Consider the following 19,483-nt stretch of genomic DNA (forward strand, 5'->3'; position numbering starts at 1 on the left):
TCCCCACTTCACCACCAGCTTTCTGCATTGTCCTCATACGGGATCTTGCATGTGGCATCATTTACGGCGTTGGACAGATTCATGTTTATCGGAAAATCTTCATCATGGCGTTCATATCTGATGGCTCCATCCTCTCCACCCTTTCCCTCCTCTTCATCTCCCTCCTTATGCCAATGGCTTCGAGGCTTCTCTATCCAACCGCTGCAAAAGATTCAGTGTGATGGCTTCAAACGATAAAGAGACGACATCGCCACAACTCTCGACGGATAACTCAACGCTGGTACTTGATGTTGGTTCCTCTCCCGACCGCCAAGCCACCGACACTAAACCCCAACGTTCATCTTTCAAGCACCTCTTCTCCTTTACAAGATGGAATCATGCGGGACTACTCATTGCGGCGGTCATTGCATCTGCCGCATTTGCTTCGATCAAGTCAGTTCAGTCCATCATCTTAGGCAAAATATTCGACGTTGTTTCCAACTTTGGGGCTGGCCATCGCTCTGGAAATGAAACTATGGATCAAATATCACATTGGGGCTTGATATTACTAGGCATGGGGATCGGAAATTGGGCTGCAAGCACGGCTTTTCTGGCGTTATGGGTCATCTTTGGAGAACTGCAAGCCAACTCTGTCCGCCAAGGCATCTTCCAAAGCCTACTCTCCAAGAAGATGTCTTGGTACGATTCTTTAGACCAGGGAGTCTCTAGCCTGCTGGTTAGAATCCAGACGCAAGTTCACATCGCCCCTCTCTTGCAAAATACATAAATGCTAACCAAAACATAGGCAAACCCGGGAGCTTCAGCTGGCGACATCGCAAGTCCTCGGACTCTTGGTCGCCGACTCCATTCTTTCCATCGCTTCTCTCGCTATAGCCTTCTCTCATTCCTGGAAACTCACCTTGATTCTACTTGCAACCCTGCCCATATCCATCATCGCTTTGTCGCTCGCAACCAGGCGGCTAGACCCGGCAATCCAAGCTCAGAAGCGTGATCTAGAGACCGCGTCAAAGTTTGCTACTTCATCCATCAAAGCCATCGGGATTGTCAAAGTTTTCAACGGATACGACCACGAGCTCTGGCAATATTATGAAGCCGTCAAGTCGGCGGGTAGACGATACTTGATACAGGCTCAATGCAATTGCCTCCAGATGAGCTATGTCGCCTTCTGGATCGTTGGCATGTTCATAGCGGGCTTTTGGTATGGAACTGCTCTCGTCGATGGGGGGTTGACGCCTGGTCAAGTCATGACTACCTTTTTTTCTGTCCTTTCGGCATTTCAAGGAATCGAGGCATTACTACCGCATTGGCTTGTATTATCCAAAGGCATGTCTGCAGGATCCTTTCTCTTATCCATATTAAACAAAAAGGATGAAACGACCATCGATAAAGACGGCAATCGGACGCAACCTGCTACTTGTGTTGGAAATGTGGACTTGGTAGATGTATGCGCCATCATTCCTCCTTTTATTCTCAACCACGACAGCTAACAACGCTCTGATACAGGTCACTTTTGCATATCCCTCCAATCCCACAAAAGTCGTTCTCAACAGATCATCCTTTTCTTTCTCAGCAGGCCAACTCACGTTCATCGTTGGCAGAAGCGGGTCCGGGAAGAGCACGATCGGCAATCTCATTGCTCAATTTTATGAGCCTTCATCTGGACTTGTCTGTCTAGACGGGCAGCCCCTGACGAGCTTGGACCCCAGCTGGGTCCGATCTAAGATTGCTCTAATACAGCAGTTGAGCGTGGCTTTTGACGACAGCTTTTTTAACAATGTGGCCATCGGCCTTGGTGATCCCGAGAATGTGACAAAAGAAGCTGTTTCTTCTGCTTGCGAATTCGCATTGCTACAATCTACGCTTAGCAGCCTTCCAGAAGGCCTTGAAACTCGTATCGGTTCAAACGGACTCGAATTGAGTGGAGGTCAAAGACAACGAGTTGCGCTTGCCCGAGCAAGAATTCGGGATCCAGATGTGCTTATCCTTGATGAAGTGACGAGTAGTCTGGATCAAATCAACAGAGGCTTGGCGATAGATGCTATCAGAGAGTGGCGACGAGATAAAACAACCATCATCATCACTCATGACATCAGCCAAATTGAAGATGAAGACTTTGTTTATGTCATGGAAGACGCTTCTTTGGTGCAGCAGGGACTGCGAAGGGAGCTGGCCGCGGCTTCAACTGGACCCTTTGCATCTATGACTTCTCTGGATCCTGATGAGTCCCCTCCTTCTTCTACACCAACTGAGATGGGAGACGTCAGTCCGCCTAGTCCAGTTAGCTACAGTTTATCGACAATTACGGAGCTACCGCAAGACACCAAATTATCCATGTCGCAATTTACGCTCATAGAGCGAGATAGTGACAGCATAGATCCAGCCTGGCACCGGCTATCTCAGTATAAGACTCTGGGAGCTGGAACGGAGTTTGCGTTGAAACTAAGAAAAGAGCAGATATGGGACAGCTGGGATACTGAAGAAAGACCACAGACAGCCGTTGGAGCTACACGCTACTATGAAACCGAGAAGAGGGAGTCCTACAACTCTTTCGACGAATATTTTGGACCGCCCCGTAGATGCAGCGCACCAGAGGCCTACAAGATGGATTTCTTTGACGATTCAGGGTACAACACAGACGAACTATTATATGTGTTTGGAAAGGCGGACCGTCGAGAGAATATTTCCAGTTTACGACTCGCCTCTGGCCGTGAGCCACCCTCGGATATTGGCAACGACGTACTCACAACTCACAAAGGTGCAAAGCCGAGCGGTCTACTGGCGACTCTAGGCACTGTTTGGCCAACGCTGAAACCATGTGATCGAATATTGTTCCTTTTAGGAATTTTGCTGTGCTTTATCAGTTCAGCAGGAACGCCAATGTTTTCATACTGTCTCGCAAAGCTCTTTGGAGTCCTATTCATACCAGTCAACAGGGCAGTCGAGGCGAAAAAATGGGCGCTATATCTGGTGGCAATAGCTATCGTCGATTCTGTCTCCACGGGCAGCGGTCACTACTTAATAGAAAGAACCGGCCAGTCCTGGGTAAACGCCCTTCGGTTAGAAGCTCTGAAGAAAATCCTACGGCAGCCAAAATCGTGGTTCGACAAGGAGAAGAACTCGGCCAGTCGAATCAACGAATGCCTTGACAGAAACGCAGAGGAGACGCGAAACATTGTTGGGCGATTTATTCCCATCTTCATAAATACCTTTGGTATGATTACCATTTCCATCATATGGGCGCTTTCAATATCCTGGAAGCTCACTCTCGTTGCGCTTTCGCCATTACCTTTGATCATTGGCGCTGTCAAGGGATACACTGTTCTTAGCGGCAAGTGGGAAACCAAATGCAATCAAGGAGCCACCGATTCTGGCGCAATTTTAAACGAGACGTTTGTCAATATCCGCGTCGTGCGAGCACTTATGCTTGAAAAGTACTTTAGCGCAAAGTACCAGAAACTGATCTCTCATACCCTCAGCCTGGGGATGAAGAGGGCAGGCTATACATGTGGGCTTTTCGGCTTATACCAGTCTATGAATTATCCCATGACTGCCCTTGTGTTCTACTATGCTACTCTCCTACTGGCTAAAGGCGATGGTGTCACCACCACACAGGTGCTGCAAGTCATCAACTTGCTACTGTTTAGCATCGGAAGTTCAACTGGTGCTCTAAGCAGCATGCCTCAGCTCACAATGGCCCAAGCAACCGCAACACAACTCCTAGCCTACGCAACAATGCCAATAGACTCAGAGGAAGAAAGCCAAGAAGGCATCAAGACCTCAACTCCTCTACCCATCGAGTTCAAAGACGTCCAATTTTCATACTCACAGTCCCCTGACTCCCGTGTCCTCCGTGGAGTATCCTTCGACATCACGCGCGGAAGCTGCACCGCCATCGTCGGCTCCTCAGGATCCGGCAAATCAACCATCATATCTCTCCTCATGAGTCTATACTGCCCCTCAAAAAACACAGTATCGCTCACTTACGCAGGTACTCCATTCTCCAACCTCGACAAACAACATCTCCGCTCAACAATGGCCTACGTCTCGCAAACACCACACCTCTTCCCAGCAACCATTGTCGAAAACATTACCTACGGCCTCCCTAAAGACTCTCCGCTTAGAAACAGCCTCAACGTATACGCTGCAGCTCAAGCTGCCGGCATCCACGACTTCATCACATCCCTCCCCGAAGGCTACGCCACCACAGTCGGCGACGGCGGAATCTCTCTTTCAGGAGGCCAAGCTCAGCGCCTGAGCATCGCCCGCGCGCTCGTTCGCCAGCCGAAGCTCCTCGTTCTGGATGAGCCGACGAGTGCGCTTGACGCAGAGTCTTCGAATATGATCCGTGAAACTGTTCGTGGGCTTGTAGGGCGGGCTAAGGAGCAGGAGGGCGAGATGGCTATTGTGGTGGTTACGCATACGCCTGACATGATGCAGATTTGTGACAACATTGTCATGATTGACGGTGGCGTCAAGGTCGAAGAGGGCAGTTATGAAGAGCTGATGAAGGTCAGGGGTCCATTTAGACATCTCATTAGCAAGGGTGAATGGCATGGGGGAGATGAATCTTGAGCGTGGAATCATTGGCGTTGTTTAATTGCTTCCGTTTTTTTTTCAAGCATCGCATCATTTGCTTTTCATTTTGCTAGTCCGTAGAAATATTTAGAAAAAAAAGACATCTCATTCCATTTTAATGGGTTCAATCATGAAGTATTATAAAGTATACCATATCCGTCTCAATATACCAATGCCTCTAATTTGCCGCTTCAACGTCAATGAATGAGAACAAAACACCAACACCCTTGCAGCTTAGAGTGTTTTCAACCAGACCACTCGCCTCGTGGTCCTCCATAACAGAAACCAAAAAAAAATTGTTACCATATAGAGCGCCTATCCTTCTATCCTCAACAGGAAGAACATGTACCTCATGATGTAATTGGCCCATTCCCCAATGTATAACAGCCAAAGGGAAGGAAAAAGAAGCGTAAAATAGAAATATAAAACGATAAACCGAGGCCCATAGCCCACCTCGCCGGATGTATGTGTATGTGTATAGGCATAAGTGTCATGATATTCAGTTTCGACTGATCCCAATTTCCCCATTAAATATAGAAAAGGGTGCATAACCTCCATAAAAAACGCGCTAAATGATAAACCAAAAAGGGGGAAGGGAAGAGAGAAAAAGAGAAATGGGAGCATCGAGAAGGCATCTAAGTTTATGGGCTACTCTATCGCCTCTTGGACCTCAGCAATCCTTCGATAGAAAACCAATCCCGTCGAGTTTGCTGCTGCCTTGTTCGAGCAGGGTCTGGTCGTCGTGGCTCGACCCAGGTAGCCCGAGATGGGACCGTGGGCCTGCGAACCGGCTGGCTGGTCGCCTCGCGGACGTTGTTTCTCCTAATTCTGACAAAGTACCGCAGAATGTACGGGTCCTGACTAGGCGGTACTTCCGTGTTTGAGCGTGGTGTCGTGATCGGATCATTTTTCAGCGTGCGGGGATGAATCTCGAACATTTCCTTGTCGGCGAGCTGGCCAATCTTGGCGGCATTAATCAACGCTTGCAGATCGAGCTCAATCTTTTCAGATATTGAACCCATGGAACCCATTGCGGAGCTTTCAGCTATGCTATTGCTGTTCGCAGGGTGTGTTTTCACATCTGCAGTGATTTGATCTGCCCCACCAAATGATGAGGTTGCAACTGGTGAACTGGCGGGAACAGTTGAATTCTCAACAACTCCAAGCTCTTGCTGGGAACCATCTCCCAGTTGGGCCTTCTTTTTGCGCCAAATCCTGGCCCAGGCACTTCGAAAGGGGGTTGTGATGAAAAGGAAGAGCTTCTTCAAGCCGAGGAAAATCTCTGCTACCAGTTCATCCGGTACTTGGCGAATCAGAGCACCGAGCGGGATGGTCAAGCTGCCAAACAAGATACTCCATCCCCACTGAGCTCCCGTCAACGGCTTCGTGTCGAAAGCTTCGCCTCCCTTGAAGATGATGAGGAACTGACCAAGAATCGTCAGAAGCTGTACGCCAATAAACCAAGGATTCTTTAGAATTCCTTGGTACCAAATATCTAGTTTATTATCCACTCTTCGACAGTTGTGCTGGTTGAAAAACTGCATCCAGACGTAAATGTTGAACACTAACGTTTGCAACTTGTCAATCTCGTGCTTGGTTCCGGGATTGAATATATCCCAGCCGACATAATGTACCAAAAAGACAACCAAAAGCTGGTAAATAGACTGGCCGACAATCATCTTCCACATGGTAATAGTCACAATGGGTGCATTGCGAGGCTCAGGTTTCCGCATCAAGAAATCTGGCGAAGGATGATCGGTCGCAAATGCGAGAGATGCGAAAATGTCCATGATGAGGTTGATCCAGAGCAGTTGCACGACAGTGAAAATAGAATCACCCACAAGTTCCGAGATGATTGTTGTGATGCCTGCCGTAACGTTGATGGTAAATTGGAACTATATATATGTGTTAGCCACCTGTTGTCTCAAACATGAACCTTGTGAAAGAAAGATGTTACTTACCTGAATGAATTTCTTGACGGCATCATTCACTGTCCGACCCCAACTCAAGGCCTTTACAATGGATGCAAAGTTGTCGTCAAGCAAAATGATAGAAGCAGCTTCTTTAGCAACTTCGGTGCCCTGCATTCCCATGGCAAAGCCAACATCAGCTGCCTTCAGAGCAAGCGCATCATTTGTTCCATCGCCAGTAACTGCTACCGTCTCTTTCATCTCTCTCAAGCGTGTGACGAGTAACAGTTTGTCTTCAGGACTAGATCTCGCCAATACCTGCAAGCGTGGGATGATGGCATCGCGTTGTGATGGCGTCAGCTTTCTGAATGTTTGCCCGTCCATGGCAACGCCGCCAGGGGTATATATGCCACATTCCGTAGCAACGGCCTTGGCCGTAAGGAAGTTGTCGCCAGTAACCATGCGCACGAAGACGCCGGCATCTTGACACTTGCGTACGGAATCGACCACTTCTGGTCGTAGTGGATCACGGATTCCAAAGAAGCCGATGAACACCATGCCCGATGCCAACCATTCCAGATTAACAGAGGCAGGGTCATCGTCTGGGTGCTCAAATACTTCGTGCTCATCAAAGTCTCGGAAGCTTATAGCAACCGGGCGAAGAAGATTGACAGCATAGTCATTGATCGTTTTGCGGAAGCTCTCCCTGTCCGATTCCTCGAGCCTAGCGGTGGTGAATTGAAAGGTTGGATCTGCCACTATGAAAGCACAATACTCAAACACGATTTCAGCAGCTCCTTTAACAAGGAGTCGATATTTGCCGTTAGGAAGCTTTACTAAAACAGCCATCCACTTTCGCGCTGAATCAAATGGAAGCATGGCGACAATGGGGTTGTTGGCACGTTCTTCCCTAAGCTTTCCCATACCTAAGTGATCTCGACCAAATTTGAGCAGGGCTGTCTCAGTACTAGATCCCACAAAGTCGGCGCTTGCGGAGTCGTCTCTCTCGAACGCGGTGGAGTTGAGGGATATGCTGTCCTTGATCAAACTCTGCATTTGTGGAGAGACAGTCGACATGAACCGTCTGGCCGAGGGCAGCTTCGACACCGATGAGGCAGGACTTGAGCTCGAGCCTGTGACGGGCATTTCGTGATCTTCGAAACCGCTTTCAAGCCCAACACGGCCGGCAACAACGGCCATTTTGTTTTGAGTCAGAGTTCCGGTCTTGTCCGAGCAGATGGACGTGGCATTGCCCATAATCTCACAGGACCGAATAAGACGAACGAGATTGTGGTCCTTCAGCATCCTCGTGGTCGCAAACGCAAGAGCGATAGTGACATTCAACGCTAGGCCTTCGGGGACGGTGATTACGACAATAGTAACGGCAAGCATGACGATACGAAGAAAGGCTTCGGCTTTCTGGGTTGGGCGAGCGTGTCTGTGGTGTGGCAATCGGACCAGGTATCGGATGAAGAGGATCAAAAAGTAAATAGCACCTGCGGTGGCACCAAACATGATGAGCTGCTTTCCCAGTCTTCCAAGCTTGGCTTGAAGAGGCGTCTCCTCAATATCCTCTCGCAAAGACATGAGCGTCCTCCCGTGGGCCGAGTTTTCGCCTATAGAAAGGACAAGAAAGCGGCCGACACCACGACAAACAGTAGTGCCACTAAAGATGAAGGGATCAGCCGCAGAGGTTCGAGAACGGTTGCAATCCGCCGGTGACATTTTGCGGACTAGCTGAGTCTCTCCTGTGATGGACGACTCATCAATGTATAAGCTGGAGCCCTGGATCAGCACGCCGTCTGCAGCCACAACTTCACCGGCCTCAATGTGCAGGACATCTCCCACCAGGACATCGTATATCGAGATTTGCTGTATCCTGCCGGATCGAAGCACCGTCACATCACGTTGCTGCTGTCGCTCGTTAAGCTTCTCGAACCGGTGATTCTTTTGCCAATCGGTAGCGGCGCTTGCCAGGACGATGACGATAATAGCAGCCACGACCGTTACGCCGTCAACCCATTCGATATTGGATGTATCCTCGTCAGCCGTGAGTGACTGGTACAGTCCGATTGCTAGAGATATAGAGGCGGAGATCGTAAGCAGAATCATGAGTTTGTCGTTGAAGGCAATCCACATGAGCTTGAAGAAAGACTTTTGTCGGCGTCGGGGCAGCCGGTTGGCGCCGAAGATGCGTCTCCGGTCGATGAACTGATGATCCGGTCCGCCTATCTGGAAGGTCAAATTTGGACGAGCAAGAGGCACCTCGACGGGGGAGAGGACAGGCTCGCGGTCCTGGCGAGCAGCCGTAACGGCCTCGTTAAAGGTGATTGTGCCATCGAGATTGGCCTCATCAGCACTCAGGCCCGCAGCGATATCGGTACGAAGGCCCAACACAAGGCCGCGGAGGCCCCCAAAGATGTCGAGAGCCGCAAGACTCCGCTGCTTCAAGAGCTTGTGCAACTGGGACGGCGTAAAGGCGAAGTTGTTTGCCGGCAGTGGCTCTTCGGCGTTGAGCTCCGCCACCAGCTCCGTTGCCTGCTTGCCAGCGTCCACATGGCGGCGCGTAACCGAGTCGGCGGGCGTGATTTCGTCCATGGGGGAGAGCCCAGATGCCAGGGCCGGTCCTAGAGAAGCATCTGCAGTTCGAGGCACGGCTTCTCTTCGTCGCAGCGGAATTGGAGATGCGAATCCCATGTGGGATGGATGGATTGGGGGCCGGTGCCAGCAATAAATGATATTTTTCGACCCACTGAGTGACGCTTTGGCAGAAGGGATTTACAGCGCTGGATGGAGCGGTGCCGGGGTGGGCAGGCCGCCACAGGGAGCTAATCCCGCCCCAGCTTAGGCCGGCCAGGCACTACGAGGGCCACTAAGACGCCCGGACGGCAACCAAGTGACGGGTGCCAAGCTGCTGGATCCAAACTCTGCCACCGAGAGAAGACGAACCTGCACCTCCAAGAATCTTCTCACAACCGACAATCTGCAATCTTCCTCTCCCCCTCTCTCCATCGACAGCACAACAGACAACTCTCGCCGTCACCCAACTTCAATATCCATCCAACCGCCTATCTGCACTCCTGCCTCTGCAGCTGCAGCATCATGCAGCCTCCGAAATTATGTTCCGTAGGTATGAGCACTAATAAGCCCATCGGCTCGCAGCTAAAAGGGAGGGCCGCGTCCTGCTCTCCACTTTGGCACGTCAACTAACTCGACTACGGCCGGTGACTCGCACTCCCGATGAGCCTTGGCAGACCTTTTTGTCTATCCATCCAAAGGAAAACCGGGTCTAGCAGCCAATGGCCATCACCAGCTTGATCGAAGATGCTAATAAGGCAGGGCTTCTTGGTTCGGCCGAGGTGGCCTTACGAATCCTTCCGACACTGTGCTTGGCAAAGTCAATCTTTGAAGACTCCCTACATCAGATGATTACTCGATCATCGAGCCCTACGGTCAGTCTTGCGGAGTCGCATAGAAATGGAACCAGCCAATCGAGTTGTTTGGCCCCCGAACGACACTGAGCTTTCTGGCTGGGCGAAATAGAGGAGCCTCCCCTCACTTGGCAGCCTCTTGGCAACCTAGGTATATCCTCTCAGACCAACTGTTTCTGCTTCCAAGACAGTTTTCGTGGCGTCGCCATTGTGCTCTGTCGCATCGAGTGCCGACGCCACGGATATCCTTTGTTGCTAGAGCCAGCCAACGACAACATGGATAGGCCGTTTAACCGTCCTTTGAAGTTCCGAATCCAGAAGTTTTCGGAGTTTTCTGAGTGGCACTTTTCCATCGACTCTAAGCCTTGCAGCAATAGGCATGAATACAAGGAGGCGCAAGGCCATCAGCCGGCCGTCGTGTGGCTTGCCAGTAGGGCCGACCACCAACAAACAGCCATACTTCTAGTGACTGTTCTATGGCTCTTTCTTTGACATTTCCGCTCAGAATATGGAACCCAGCCCCAGATTCGAGTGCTCCAATGTCCAGCTACCGGCGCCAGCCACCACACACCAAGACGCCATCCCGTGTTCTCTTATTGTCCGAATCTCCTATCGGCGTAATTCCTACCAGAAACGACTATTAGTGACAGAGAGAAAGGTAAGAAGAAGAAGCAAAACTCCGAAAACGTTTTAGAAGCTTTGCTGCTTTCTTCATCCCAAGCATTCTAGATGCGAATGGGACACGAAGCTATGGAGCAACCCAAGTTGCGCTCCATAATAGGATCACGACACCAAAAGCCAAGGTGCTTGGCGCTTACACACCCTTCTGGACATCTCCGAGCCGTGGCGCCTAACCCAAAATTAGACAGATGAGCATGCGACCTGGTCTGAGCGTGAGAGAGAGGCGACAACTACCAACGGCTAGCCAACCGTACCACAGCAGGTTCCATCATCCACAAGAAACAGTGGACGGGACTGCTTCCCCCTCTCTTGCCTTGATGCCGCAAGAGATTTCCCAAGAGCAGCAACATCTGAGTCCCTTTATAAGGTAGTGACATGTATTATGATCGCCCAATTCCATATGCAGTCATCAAAACACTCTCCGAATACCGAGGCTAGCGGGCATCGTTTGCCAGGAGCCAATAATCGTAGCCATGCTGCAGCATTTGCCGTCTCTCGCCGGATCTAAGTCGCTTCTTCCGAGACAGTCGCTAGATCAAGCACTCTCGAGTTGCACAGAGCACAAGAACGGCAAACAAAAAAGGCCCCCTTTTTCTCCTTTCGCATACTCGCAGCCGGCACTGCGTTGCAGCCGCCACTTATCTACAGCCATGCTGCCCTTCGGCCAGTTTATCGAGAGACCCTGGGCCAGCGTCACTGAAACCGGCTTCGGCTGCTGCAAGGCGATTATGTCGTCTCTCTGAGCAGGTGTCTCGAGCAAGTAACTGGCTTTTATACACTATTCATGCTCACCTGAGTCCAATTTCGGCTGTTTATCATGCGTAAGTGCCTAGAATACCTTGTCTCAGTTGATCAAGCTTCTCCATTGAGACCAATCTACGGCTAAAGATGCTTTGTTTGCTCCCGCCTTTCCTCTGAAGGATTCGTGAATAGGAATCTGATGTTGTCTAAACATGGACATATCCCCAATCGGTCAACTGCTTTTACGAGCTTGTTACTAACGAGGATCCAAACAGCAAACAGCGGAAAACAAGACGCTTGCTGGAAACTTCCGTTATCAAATATCCTCTCCATAGATGTTTCATAAGCCTCGCCCGGCCATGTTTCAGTCACTTTTCGGCGACATGCTGCCAAACTAGGCAAGGCTATATTCTTCATATTCCGCGTCCTCGTGACCTGGACTAAACTTGGGTAGTGAATATGAAGGCGTTTAGAAGGAAACAAAGGGAACATGGAAAACTGCATTACACAAAGACACGAAGACTTTATATCACTGCTATTCAGACTGGCTCCTAATCACCATGGGTCTGTTTTCAAGCTTCAATTGCATAAGTATAAATCCATGACATCGAATGTTTCGCATCATGTGCTCCGGCTATGTGGGTGCGGTCATGCTTCTCATCTGCAAGCATATTGTCTGCTCACGCCATGGCGATGCTCCTCACACCTATCCTAGCTATGCTTCTTGCGGCATTGGCCGTACACGCTCAATTTACAGGAGTCATCTCTCCAAAAGTGATGATCATATCCATGGTTTGTCTACTCCTCGTCTTCATCTCTTCCACTGCCCAATCCTCTCTAATCACCCATCCAGTTTGAACCCGAGGGTCAAATATGGCTCGACAACTTCTCTCAGTCCGGTTTGGGAAACCTTACCTCGCAAGCCATAGCCACGCCCGGTCTCTCTATGCTATACCCTCTCGTCTTCTGCACGCAATCAGGGAGTGTCTGCCAACTTACCGTCGGCGAGGGGGAAATCAACTCAGCCGTGTCCATGACAGCCCTCGTACTATCCAGAAGCTTCAACCTCACTCAGACATACTTTCTCCTGGCCGGCATCGCGGGCGTGAATCCACGGCATGCAACCATTGGCAGCGTCGCCTTCGCTCGATATGCCGTCCAAGTCGCTCTCCAATACGAAATCGACTCCCGATCTCTGCCCGAGGACTGGCCCACGGGTTACATCCCGTACGGCCGTGCCCACCCCTTCGAGTACCCCTGCATCACATACGGGACGGAAGTCTTCGAGCTCAACGCCAACTTGCGTGAGGCCGCCCACGGTTTTGCCCAGCGAGCCCAGCTGCAAGACGCCCAAGAGACGCGCAATTACCGCCTCTTGTACTCGGAAATGGGCCCGCCCTACCATACGGCCGTGATGCCTCCCAGCGTCGTCAAGTGCGATGGTGCTACGAGTGATGTCTATTATACGGGTGGTAGGCTTGCACAGGCGTTTGAGAACACGACGTCTCTGTGGACCAATGGCACGGGCGTCTATTGTATGAGTGCACAGGAAGACAATGCGACGCTCGAGGTATTGGTGAGGGCAGCGATTGAAGGGCTGGTCGACTTCAGCCGTGTAATTGCCATGCGTACTGGTGAGCAATACCCCCTTGATTAACATCTACATCATACACACATAGATGCACGTACGTACAAAAGTACGCCCCGACTAACACAATTACAATTACACCAGGCTCCAACTTCGACCGCCCTCCCCCCTCCCGTACCGACTGGGAGCACCTCACGCACACAAACCAAAACGGCTTCCACATCGCCATCGCCAACCTCTACGCCGCCGGCATCCAAGTCGTCCGCGGCATCCTCGCCGACTGGGACTGCACCTTTGCGCGTGGGGTGCCTCCGACCAACTACATCGGCGACATCTTTGGCAGTCTAGGTGGCCATCCTGACTTTGGCTTTGGGAGTATCACAGGCGGGAGGAAGCTTAGGGCGACTGAGAGTCGGAGAGGACGGCGTCGTGATAATCGGAACGTGGTGTCTCTGGCTGGCGTTGAGATGGCGAGGAGGAGGACGTTTGGGGCCAAGGGGGCGATGAAGATGTAAGGGAGTTGTCTGTCGATGACTGTCTTGTGGACTGTATCATATGTTTTCTTGTGTTGAAATATTATGGAACTTTATTACGTTTGAATATTATGGAAATTTCATTCTCTGGCGCCATCTATTTTTAATAGTTGGTAGCACTTTTTAAATCCCTACGCTGTGCTTTTTTGCTGCCTTTCCCGTTACAATTACAAACATATTAAAAGCAAATGAGAAACCTATTATAAATTCTGCCAGCCATCCCACTCGTCACGAGGAACAGCAACGCAAAGAGCCTCCCAGCGGCCAGCCAGCCAGATTACAGTCAGATGCAGCACAAGAAACAAAAGTCTTGTGCCCAACCCAGTCTGACGAAACAAGCTTGTTACGACTTCACCATGACTAGGACGTCGAGCAGGGGTAGCGTGGTTGCTAGTTGGGAGCCCCAAGTCCAACACAGCCAGCAGCACGAGGGGGCCGGCAACCTCGAGGCTAGCCATGTAAGGCCAGCACGGCCGCACCAGAGTAGCGAGCTTGACGAGAAACAAGGACAGGCGGCCAAAGTATCTTGCAGTATCTGGAGTGACGCCTACCGCAGTGCAGAACCGCAGCAAAAGAAGCCCTGCTCCGCGCGGCATCGCGGAACCCTCTCGCGGAGGCGGCGTTAGGAGAAGGGGCCCGTCGAGGCGCGCATGGCCGTTTGTCTGTATGGGAAGGTTTCTCTGCACGGCTGGCTGGAGAGCTTGCTGGTCATGGTCGCGATGCGAAGAGTGACTACGGCTTTTGACGATTGCATTGGACGGCTCTGCATCAACTTGGTCAAAGACGGCGCCGTCTTGCAAAATCTCCTCGTCGTGAGGCACGGTGGCTGGCCATGAGGCAGCATCATTCTGAGGCACGCTAAGACTGCGAGAGTGATAGCCACGTCGTGGATCTGCTGAACTATAAGATCAAGTGCTGTCGAGAATGAAGATTAGGGGGGCTCACCTGGAACTGGCGTGCTTGGCGCGGCAGGGGAATCCAAGCTTTGGACTCTGTTGCCTCGTAATCCGACGGCAGGGCTAGGGGTACGATCTTTTGTCATGCCATCAAAGTAGGTTTCGCTCTTCATGGCATTCAGAACTTCGTTGGCGCTGGGTCGCTCAGCCGGATCCAAAGCAAGCAGTTTCTTCAGCAGCATATACAACTTTGAGGGAAGATCCGGCCGCTCACGCCGCTCGTCCTGGAAGCCCGTCCAATCAGTAATCTCAGCTCTGAGCTGGTCGACGTCTTCCAATTCCTCTTGTACGGCGTTGGCAGATTGGTATGGGAGTCTGCCGAAGCACATGAAGTAGAGAATCATTCCGAGGGAGAAAATATCCGACTTTGTTGTAAAGTTACCATATTTTCCAGTCTCATCTTCGCGGAGGACCTCAGGCGCACAATATGAGATGGTGCCCGTTGTGCCCGTTGATTTTCGCACCACATGTTCTGGTTGGACTTCGCCAAAGTCGCTGATGAGACACCGGAGTTTACCGGCCTCTCGGTGCAAGAGACAGTTGCTTGGCTTTAGATCCCGATGGATGTAATTTGCCCCGTGCAGGTATGCAACTCCAGATGTGACGTCTTTGAAAAGCGAGTAAATCTCTTCCACCGACAATCTGGGTTTGTCGTGTAGGTTCTCTCGGGACGCATCAATCTGGCCTCGCGACCGTCGGCGAATGCGCTCCTTGAGCTCCTCTTTGGTAACCTCCTTGGGCGCACTACCTATTACATACTGATGAAGGTCGCCAGCGTTGCAGTATTGTTGGAGGATGAATGCGCAAGCGACGCTGGGGCCAAACAAGGTCAACCTGACGTCTTCCAGCCAGACATGTCGGTACGAAACAAGGTTGGGATGAGAGAGTTTGGCGAGGAGCTCAACCTCTATCAGAACCTTTTCAAGCCAAGCATGATCATCGCCAACAGGCACCCGCTTACAAGCAAAATGGCCCAACTGGCAGCCGTCAATTTCATGCCGCACCAGTAGCACCACTCCCTTGCCTCCTTTGCCCAGGACCTTTTCTTCGACAAAAAAGGTCTTGAAATAATTTGGACTAAAAGCCTCCCTCTTGATTCTGCTTCCCTCGGGTTGCGACACGCCTGGGGTGCTGGATATGAATTCGGCATTATCGTCTACGGCAGGCGACGTCCGTGTGCTTTGGTCATCGCTGCTTGGCGAAGGTCGAAACAATCTGCGAATGAGACTTGATGGTGCTTGGTCGGCTGCGGTCGAGTCGGTGTGTCCAGCGCGAAGCATACGAAAGTATCCCGGGTCAACATAGGAATCGGGGTCAACGCCATACGGGTGATCGAACGAATGTTCCGAAGGCGAGGGGCCTAGCGGGCGGTGGCAAGTAGGACATTCGGGATGGCCACGAATCTCCAGGCGCTGCGAACTGGGATCGCGCACAACGATGGCATTGCGATGTCGTCTGTAAGACAAGGCGATTTGATGTTAGCAACTGCAGGATCTCTCTGATTGTCCGGAAAGCATAGATGGGGCAACGCACAGCACAATCTCGCGGCCCTCCTGAGGCTGGTATGGGATCAACGACATTGCGACAGGCTGCGGGTGTCGGTCGTGTGAAGGAGTGCCAGCATGGCGATTGCAGCCAGCGACGCGCAAAACTTTAAGCTATGACAAGTTATAGCACAGGCAATTGAGATGCGTCGCAGGGGGTTGATAGAAGGACGTCGAAGCTTCTAGGATCGTGGGATTGTCCAGGTGGCGTGGGATGTACAGAAGTAAAAAAGAGGGAGCTCTAATGCTGTGACAACGACGTAATGGCAGTTGTTTGAGCTCGACCTTGATTAGTGGCTCCATCCATATGGACAGGGCGAACTGCAGGTATTGAAGAAGAAACTTTCAAGGGCCGTAGCGGCCCCGCAGCGCCAAACAGCGTCACATCATTCATCCATTCGATGATTTGATCCATTGAAGTCTGTTTCCGTTTGAGTGCGGAGAAGCGTGCAGTATTTGAAGTTTGTACCTTTAAGGCTCGATTAGCACACAAGGTACATGCGTGGATTGGCCTGGTGTTGATATCATTAGGAGCAGCGTCACAGAGATGGAAACCTGCAGTGTACATCGACTGTGGTCTTTTCTCTCTGCCCTGACTCCAATGATCTGATTTAGTCTCATCTCATGTTCAATCAATATCATATAATAGATTGTTACACCGATTAGTGCCCAGATGCACCAATACGAGCATCTGCGGCACCAACCTAGCGCCACCAATGCGGGCGCTATTCGTGATTTGATTTTAATTGATTTGATGCTCCAGCACTTGCACTTGTCCATAGGGCTGCCCAGCCAAGCGGAGGACAGAAACCCCAAGACCAGGAAGATTTCGAACACCCACAAGTTGAACCATACGCCTACAAAAGGAGTAGCTGCTTTATCTACATTTCCCTACTATATCTATATGTCTCTAGTAATTGCTACTATATCTATATTTTTCTAACAACTGCTACTATATCTATATAATAAAGTTCGGGTGCTGGCTAAATAGGTGTTTTATGAGTTGGTTAAATGCCAATATTACTGAATGTATGTACGTATTCATTTTGCGGTCTTGCTTTTTCTGGCCTTCGCTTGCCAGCCTATCGGATCTTCCCCAGCGCTCCCAATGAGGTTCATCGAAAACTGACCGCATTCGCTCCTCTTTTCACTTCCGTATTATTCATACTCAAGCCAGCCACAGCAAACGACATCAACGCCTCAAACATGCTCTGATCCGCCATGGACCTTCGCCAAGCATGTGATCGATGTCATGACAAGAAGCTCAGATGCCCAAGACCGCCAGGCTCTCTGTGCTGCAGCCGCTGCACCAAGGCCAACGTCACCTGCGTCTTCAGTCCGCCAACGAGGCCCTTCCGATATCCCCTGAACAATAATCATAACCACAATGGCTTTGACTGGCCCGATCTCATCGTCTTGGACCAGCAGCAACAGGAGCATCAGACGCCAAGTCAAGCGTTTGAGACGCCAGCCCTGACCGTTTCGGAGCGACTTGCAGGAGTTCTATCTGCCCTGGATCGCATGTTGCAAGCTATGCCGTCATCCCTGGACATGCACCACGTCCCGAGGCAGCAATTAAGAGAATACGCCGATAACGTGGGAGACAACTTTGACCTGCAGTCAACTCTCGATGGCCTCCTTCACCACGCCCAGGATCTCGCCTCTCTCTACCCCGAGTCGGCGTCCGCCGCCATCAACAAACGCACAACGGCTCCTGAATCGGATGCCATCTGCACTGTTCCGGATTGCATACACCAAGATCGTATGTCCTTGCATACAACGCCCCTGCCCAAGATAGACCACGCGCTGTTGAATCTTGTCATGGCGTGTCACATACGTCTTCTCGACATTATGGATACTCTTGCAGAGCATGGCCGAATGTGCGCCTTTATGGTCGCAACCCTTCCACCAGACTACGACCCCAAATTTGACGTTCCGGAAATCCGCGTTGGATCTTATGTTGCCCCTACTAATACTGCTGCTTCGATGCTACTCTCTGTGCTTGTGGACCTTCAAACTATACTGGTGGACAGAATCAAGGATGTGTCCGCCATCATCAATCAGGTAAAAGATGATCCGAGAGCAGCCAGAGAAGCGAGGGTGATTAGCCTTCAATGCGAGATTCTTCAAGAGCGAGCAGAGTCTACGCTAGGAGAGTTGTCCAACTTTAGGGATGGGTTGGTGAGTGCGAGGCTGCTAAGGTGAGGGCTACGACTGCTTAAATGGGAGAATGTGTGCATGTATGTAGATACCCAAGTCCTCTAGCATGGATATAAGAAGCATTCTGCAATTATTGACTTTAATCTTCATTTCAATGCTAAAATGTATCACGCACTTTATGACCGACGGCTGTTCGGCATCACTAACGGCATATATCGATTTACATACTTATTTAACTTACCAACTGCCGAGTATATCATAAAGATCATCTCTCTTGGATCATCGTTTTAATTTCCCTTATCCTAGTACCTGCAGCTCGATAAGGGAGATAGTGACAACTGACAACTCCAGCCGCATGCATGTCTCAGAGTCATCACACTAAAAATAAACGAGGGCCAAATTCCTCAGCCCGGCATATTGTCCACCCTCTCTGTATATGCATACACATATAATTGTGTATTCATCAGGTAGGTAGAGAGCTAACTTGGATAGAATAGAAAAGAGATATGTCGAGGATGCTGAAAGTCTGTAGCACCAGACTCGCACTTGTAATTACTCCGAAGCGAAATGCCACCATATCTAATGTGCAGATTGAGGTTGCACCATGACACTCGCAAACTCGGCAGTGGCACCGGCAGCGCACGGGTAACAGAGCCGTTGGCTTTTTGGCCACTCTCCGGCGTGTCATCGTGTAAGGAGGATTCATTGTGCTCGGGTGCCCAACGAAGTCCGAAGAGCCGTGAGACAGCATACATATGTACGTAGGTAGTGTACGACGACTACTTTCTTAGCCGTACAACGTGAAGGCATTTGTCAATTTGCTTTTCATTTCTAGTGACGCCGTGTCAAAGGTTCAACTCATGGTTATTGTTGCTTTACGCACATATGTGCGGAGTATATTGTGTTAGAATCATTCCATGTGGAAATCATAGGTGTAGTTTGACTTGTAACCCCAGGGCCCAAAAATAGCACAGACAGGTTGACAGCTCAGTGTCTCAGCACGGGACCAACACCATTAGCAATTAGCATGTGATCGACAGCAAGCCGAGTCATGTCAGTTAGTGAGGGCGATGCCAACGTGGTTTACCATTGACACGAAATGCGTTTGTGAGACATCTTGACGCAGCGCACCTCTTTAACAGGGCACTTATCTAAAAGGACTGCCGCTCGATTCGCTCGCAAACCACGCCGAAAACTGGAATTTGTGAATAATCAAAGACAATCGATGGAATGAGAGATGTAGCACCAAGCGTTTCGGCATTGCCAATTACGGTCATTCGGTGAGACAAGTCGTGGCATGTCTCGGAGAGCATTTGTGGGAAGCTGATTGCATGTACAGTCAAGCTGCGCCAAATTGCAACTTG

At 50.6% G+C, this 19,483-nt stretch overlaps 5 protein-coding genes across 5 annotated transcripts; 3 read left to right on the plus strand and 2 right to left on the minus strand.

Annotated features, from left to right (window-relative positions):
- Positions 1–220: 220 nt before the first annotated feature.
- Positions 221–4,572, plus strand: M431DRAFT_501298 (hypothetical protein; the record flags this gene model as incomplete). Its single annotated transcript, XM_024918005.1, has 3 exons — positions 221–729; positions 785–1,442; positions 1,504–4,572. The coding sequence occupies 3 exons, from the start codon at positions 221–223 to the stop codon at positions 4,570–4,572; spliced, it is 4,236 nt and encodes a 1,411-aa protein (XP_024767896.1).
- A 656-nt stretch (positions 4,573–5,228) lies between these two features.
- M431DRAFT_100344 (hypothetical protein) lies at positions 5,229–9,083 on the minus strand (the record flags this gene model as incomplete). Its single annotated transcript, XM_024911196.1, has 2 exons — positions 5,229–6,470; positions 6,537–9,083. 2 exons carry the CDS (start codon positions 9,081–9,083, stop codon positions 5,229–5,231), a joined length of 3,789 nt encoding a protein of 1,262 aa, XP_024767897.1.
- Positions 9,084–12,055: 2,972 nt separating this feature from the next.
- M431DRAFT_100473 (hypothetical protein) lies at positions 12,056–13,441 on the plus strand (the record flags this gene model as incomplete). Its single annotated transcript, XM_024911211.1, has 3 exons — positions 12,056–12,130; positions 12,192–12,972; positions 13,071–13,441. The coding sequence occupies 3 exons, from the start codon at positions 12,056–12,058 to the stop codon at positions 13,439–13,441; spliced, it is 1,227 nt and encodes a 408-aa protein (XP_024767898.1).
- An 828-nt stretch (positions 13,442–14,269) lies between these two features.
- M431DRAFT_513792 (hypothetical protein) lies at positions 14,270–16,261 on the minus strand. The gene is made up of 2 exons (XM_024920098.1): positions 15,949–16,261; positions 14,270–15,870 (listed from the first exon to the last, which is right to left on the minus strand). Exons 1-2 carry the CDS (start codon positions 15,993–15,995, stop codon positions 14,391–14,393), a joined length of 1,527 nt encoding a protein of 508 aa, XP_024767899.1. The 5' UTR covers positions 15,996–16,261; the 3' UTR covers positions 14,270–14,390.
- Positions 16,262–17,080: 819 nt separating this feature from the next.
- Positions 17,081–18,329, plus strand: M431DRAFT_513793 (hypothetical protein). The gene has a single exon (XM_024920099.1). The coding sequence runs from the start codon at positions 17,181–17,183 to the stop codon at positions 18,162–18,164; it is 984 nt and encodes a 327-aa protein (XP_024767900.1). The 5' UTR covers positions 17,081–17,180; the 3' UTR covers positions 18,165–18,329.
- Positions 18,330–19,483: the final 1,154 nt, after the last annotated feature.

The sequence above is a fragment of the Trichoderma harzianum genome (genome assembly GCF_003025095.1).
Source record: "Trichoderma harzianum CBS 226.95 unplaced genomic scaffold M431scaffold_27, whole genome shotgun sequence".
Classification (NCBI taxonomy): Eukaryota; Fungi; Ascomycota; class Sordariomycetes; order Hypocreales; family Hypocreaceae; genus Trichoderma; species Trichoderma harzianum.

What these genes read in the sequence shown, in the direction of transcription:
- M431DRAFT_513793 (XM_024920099.1), top strand. Translation starts at nt 17,181, where the DNA reads ATGGACCTTCGCCAAGCATGTGATCGATGTCATGACAAGAAGCTCAGA.
- M431DRAFT_513792 (XM_024920098.1), bottom strand. Translation starts at nt 15,995, where the DNA reads ATGTCGTTGATCCCATACCAGCCTCAGGAGGGCCGCGAGATTGTGCT. An exon ending in GAGGGCCGCGAGATTGTGCT is followed by an intron (nt 15,871 to 15,948) that starts GTGCGTTGCCCC and finishes CTTGTCTTACAG; the next exon opens with ACGACATCGCAATGCCATCG.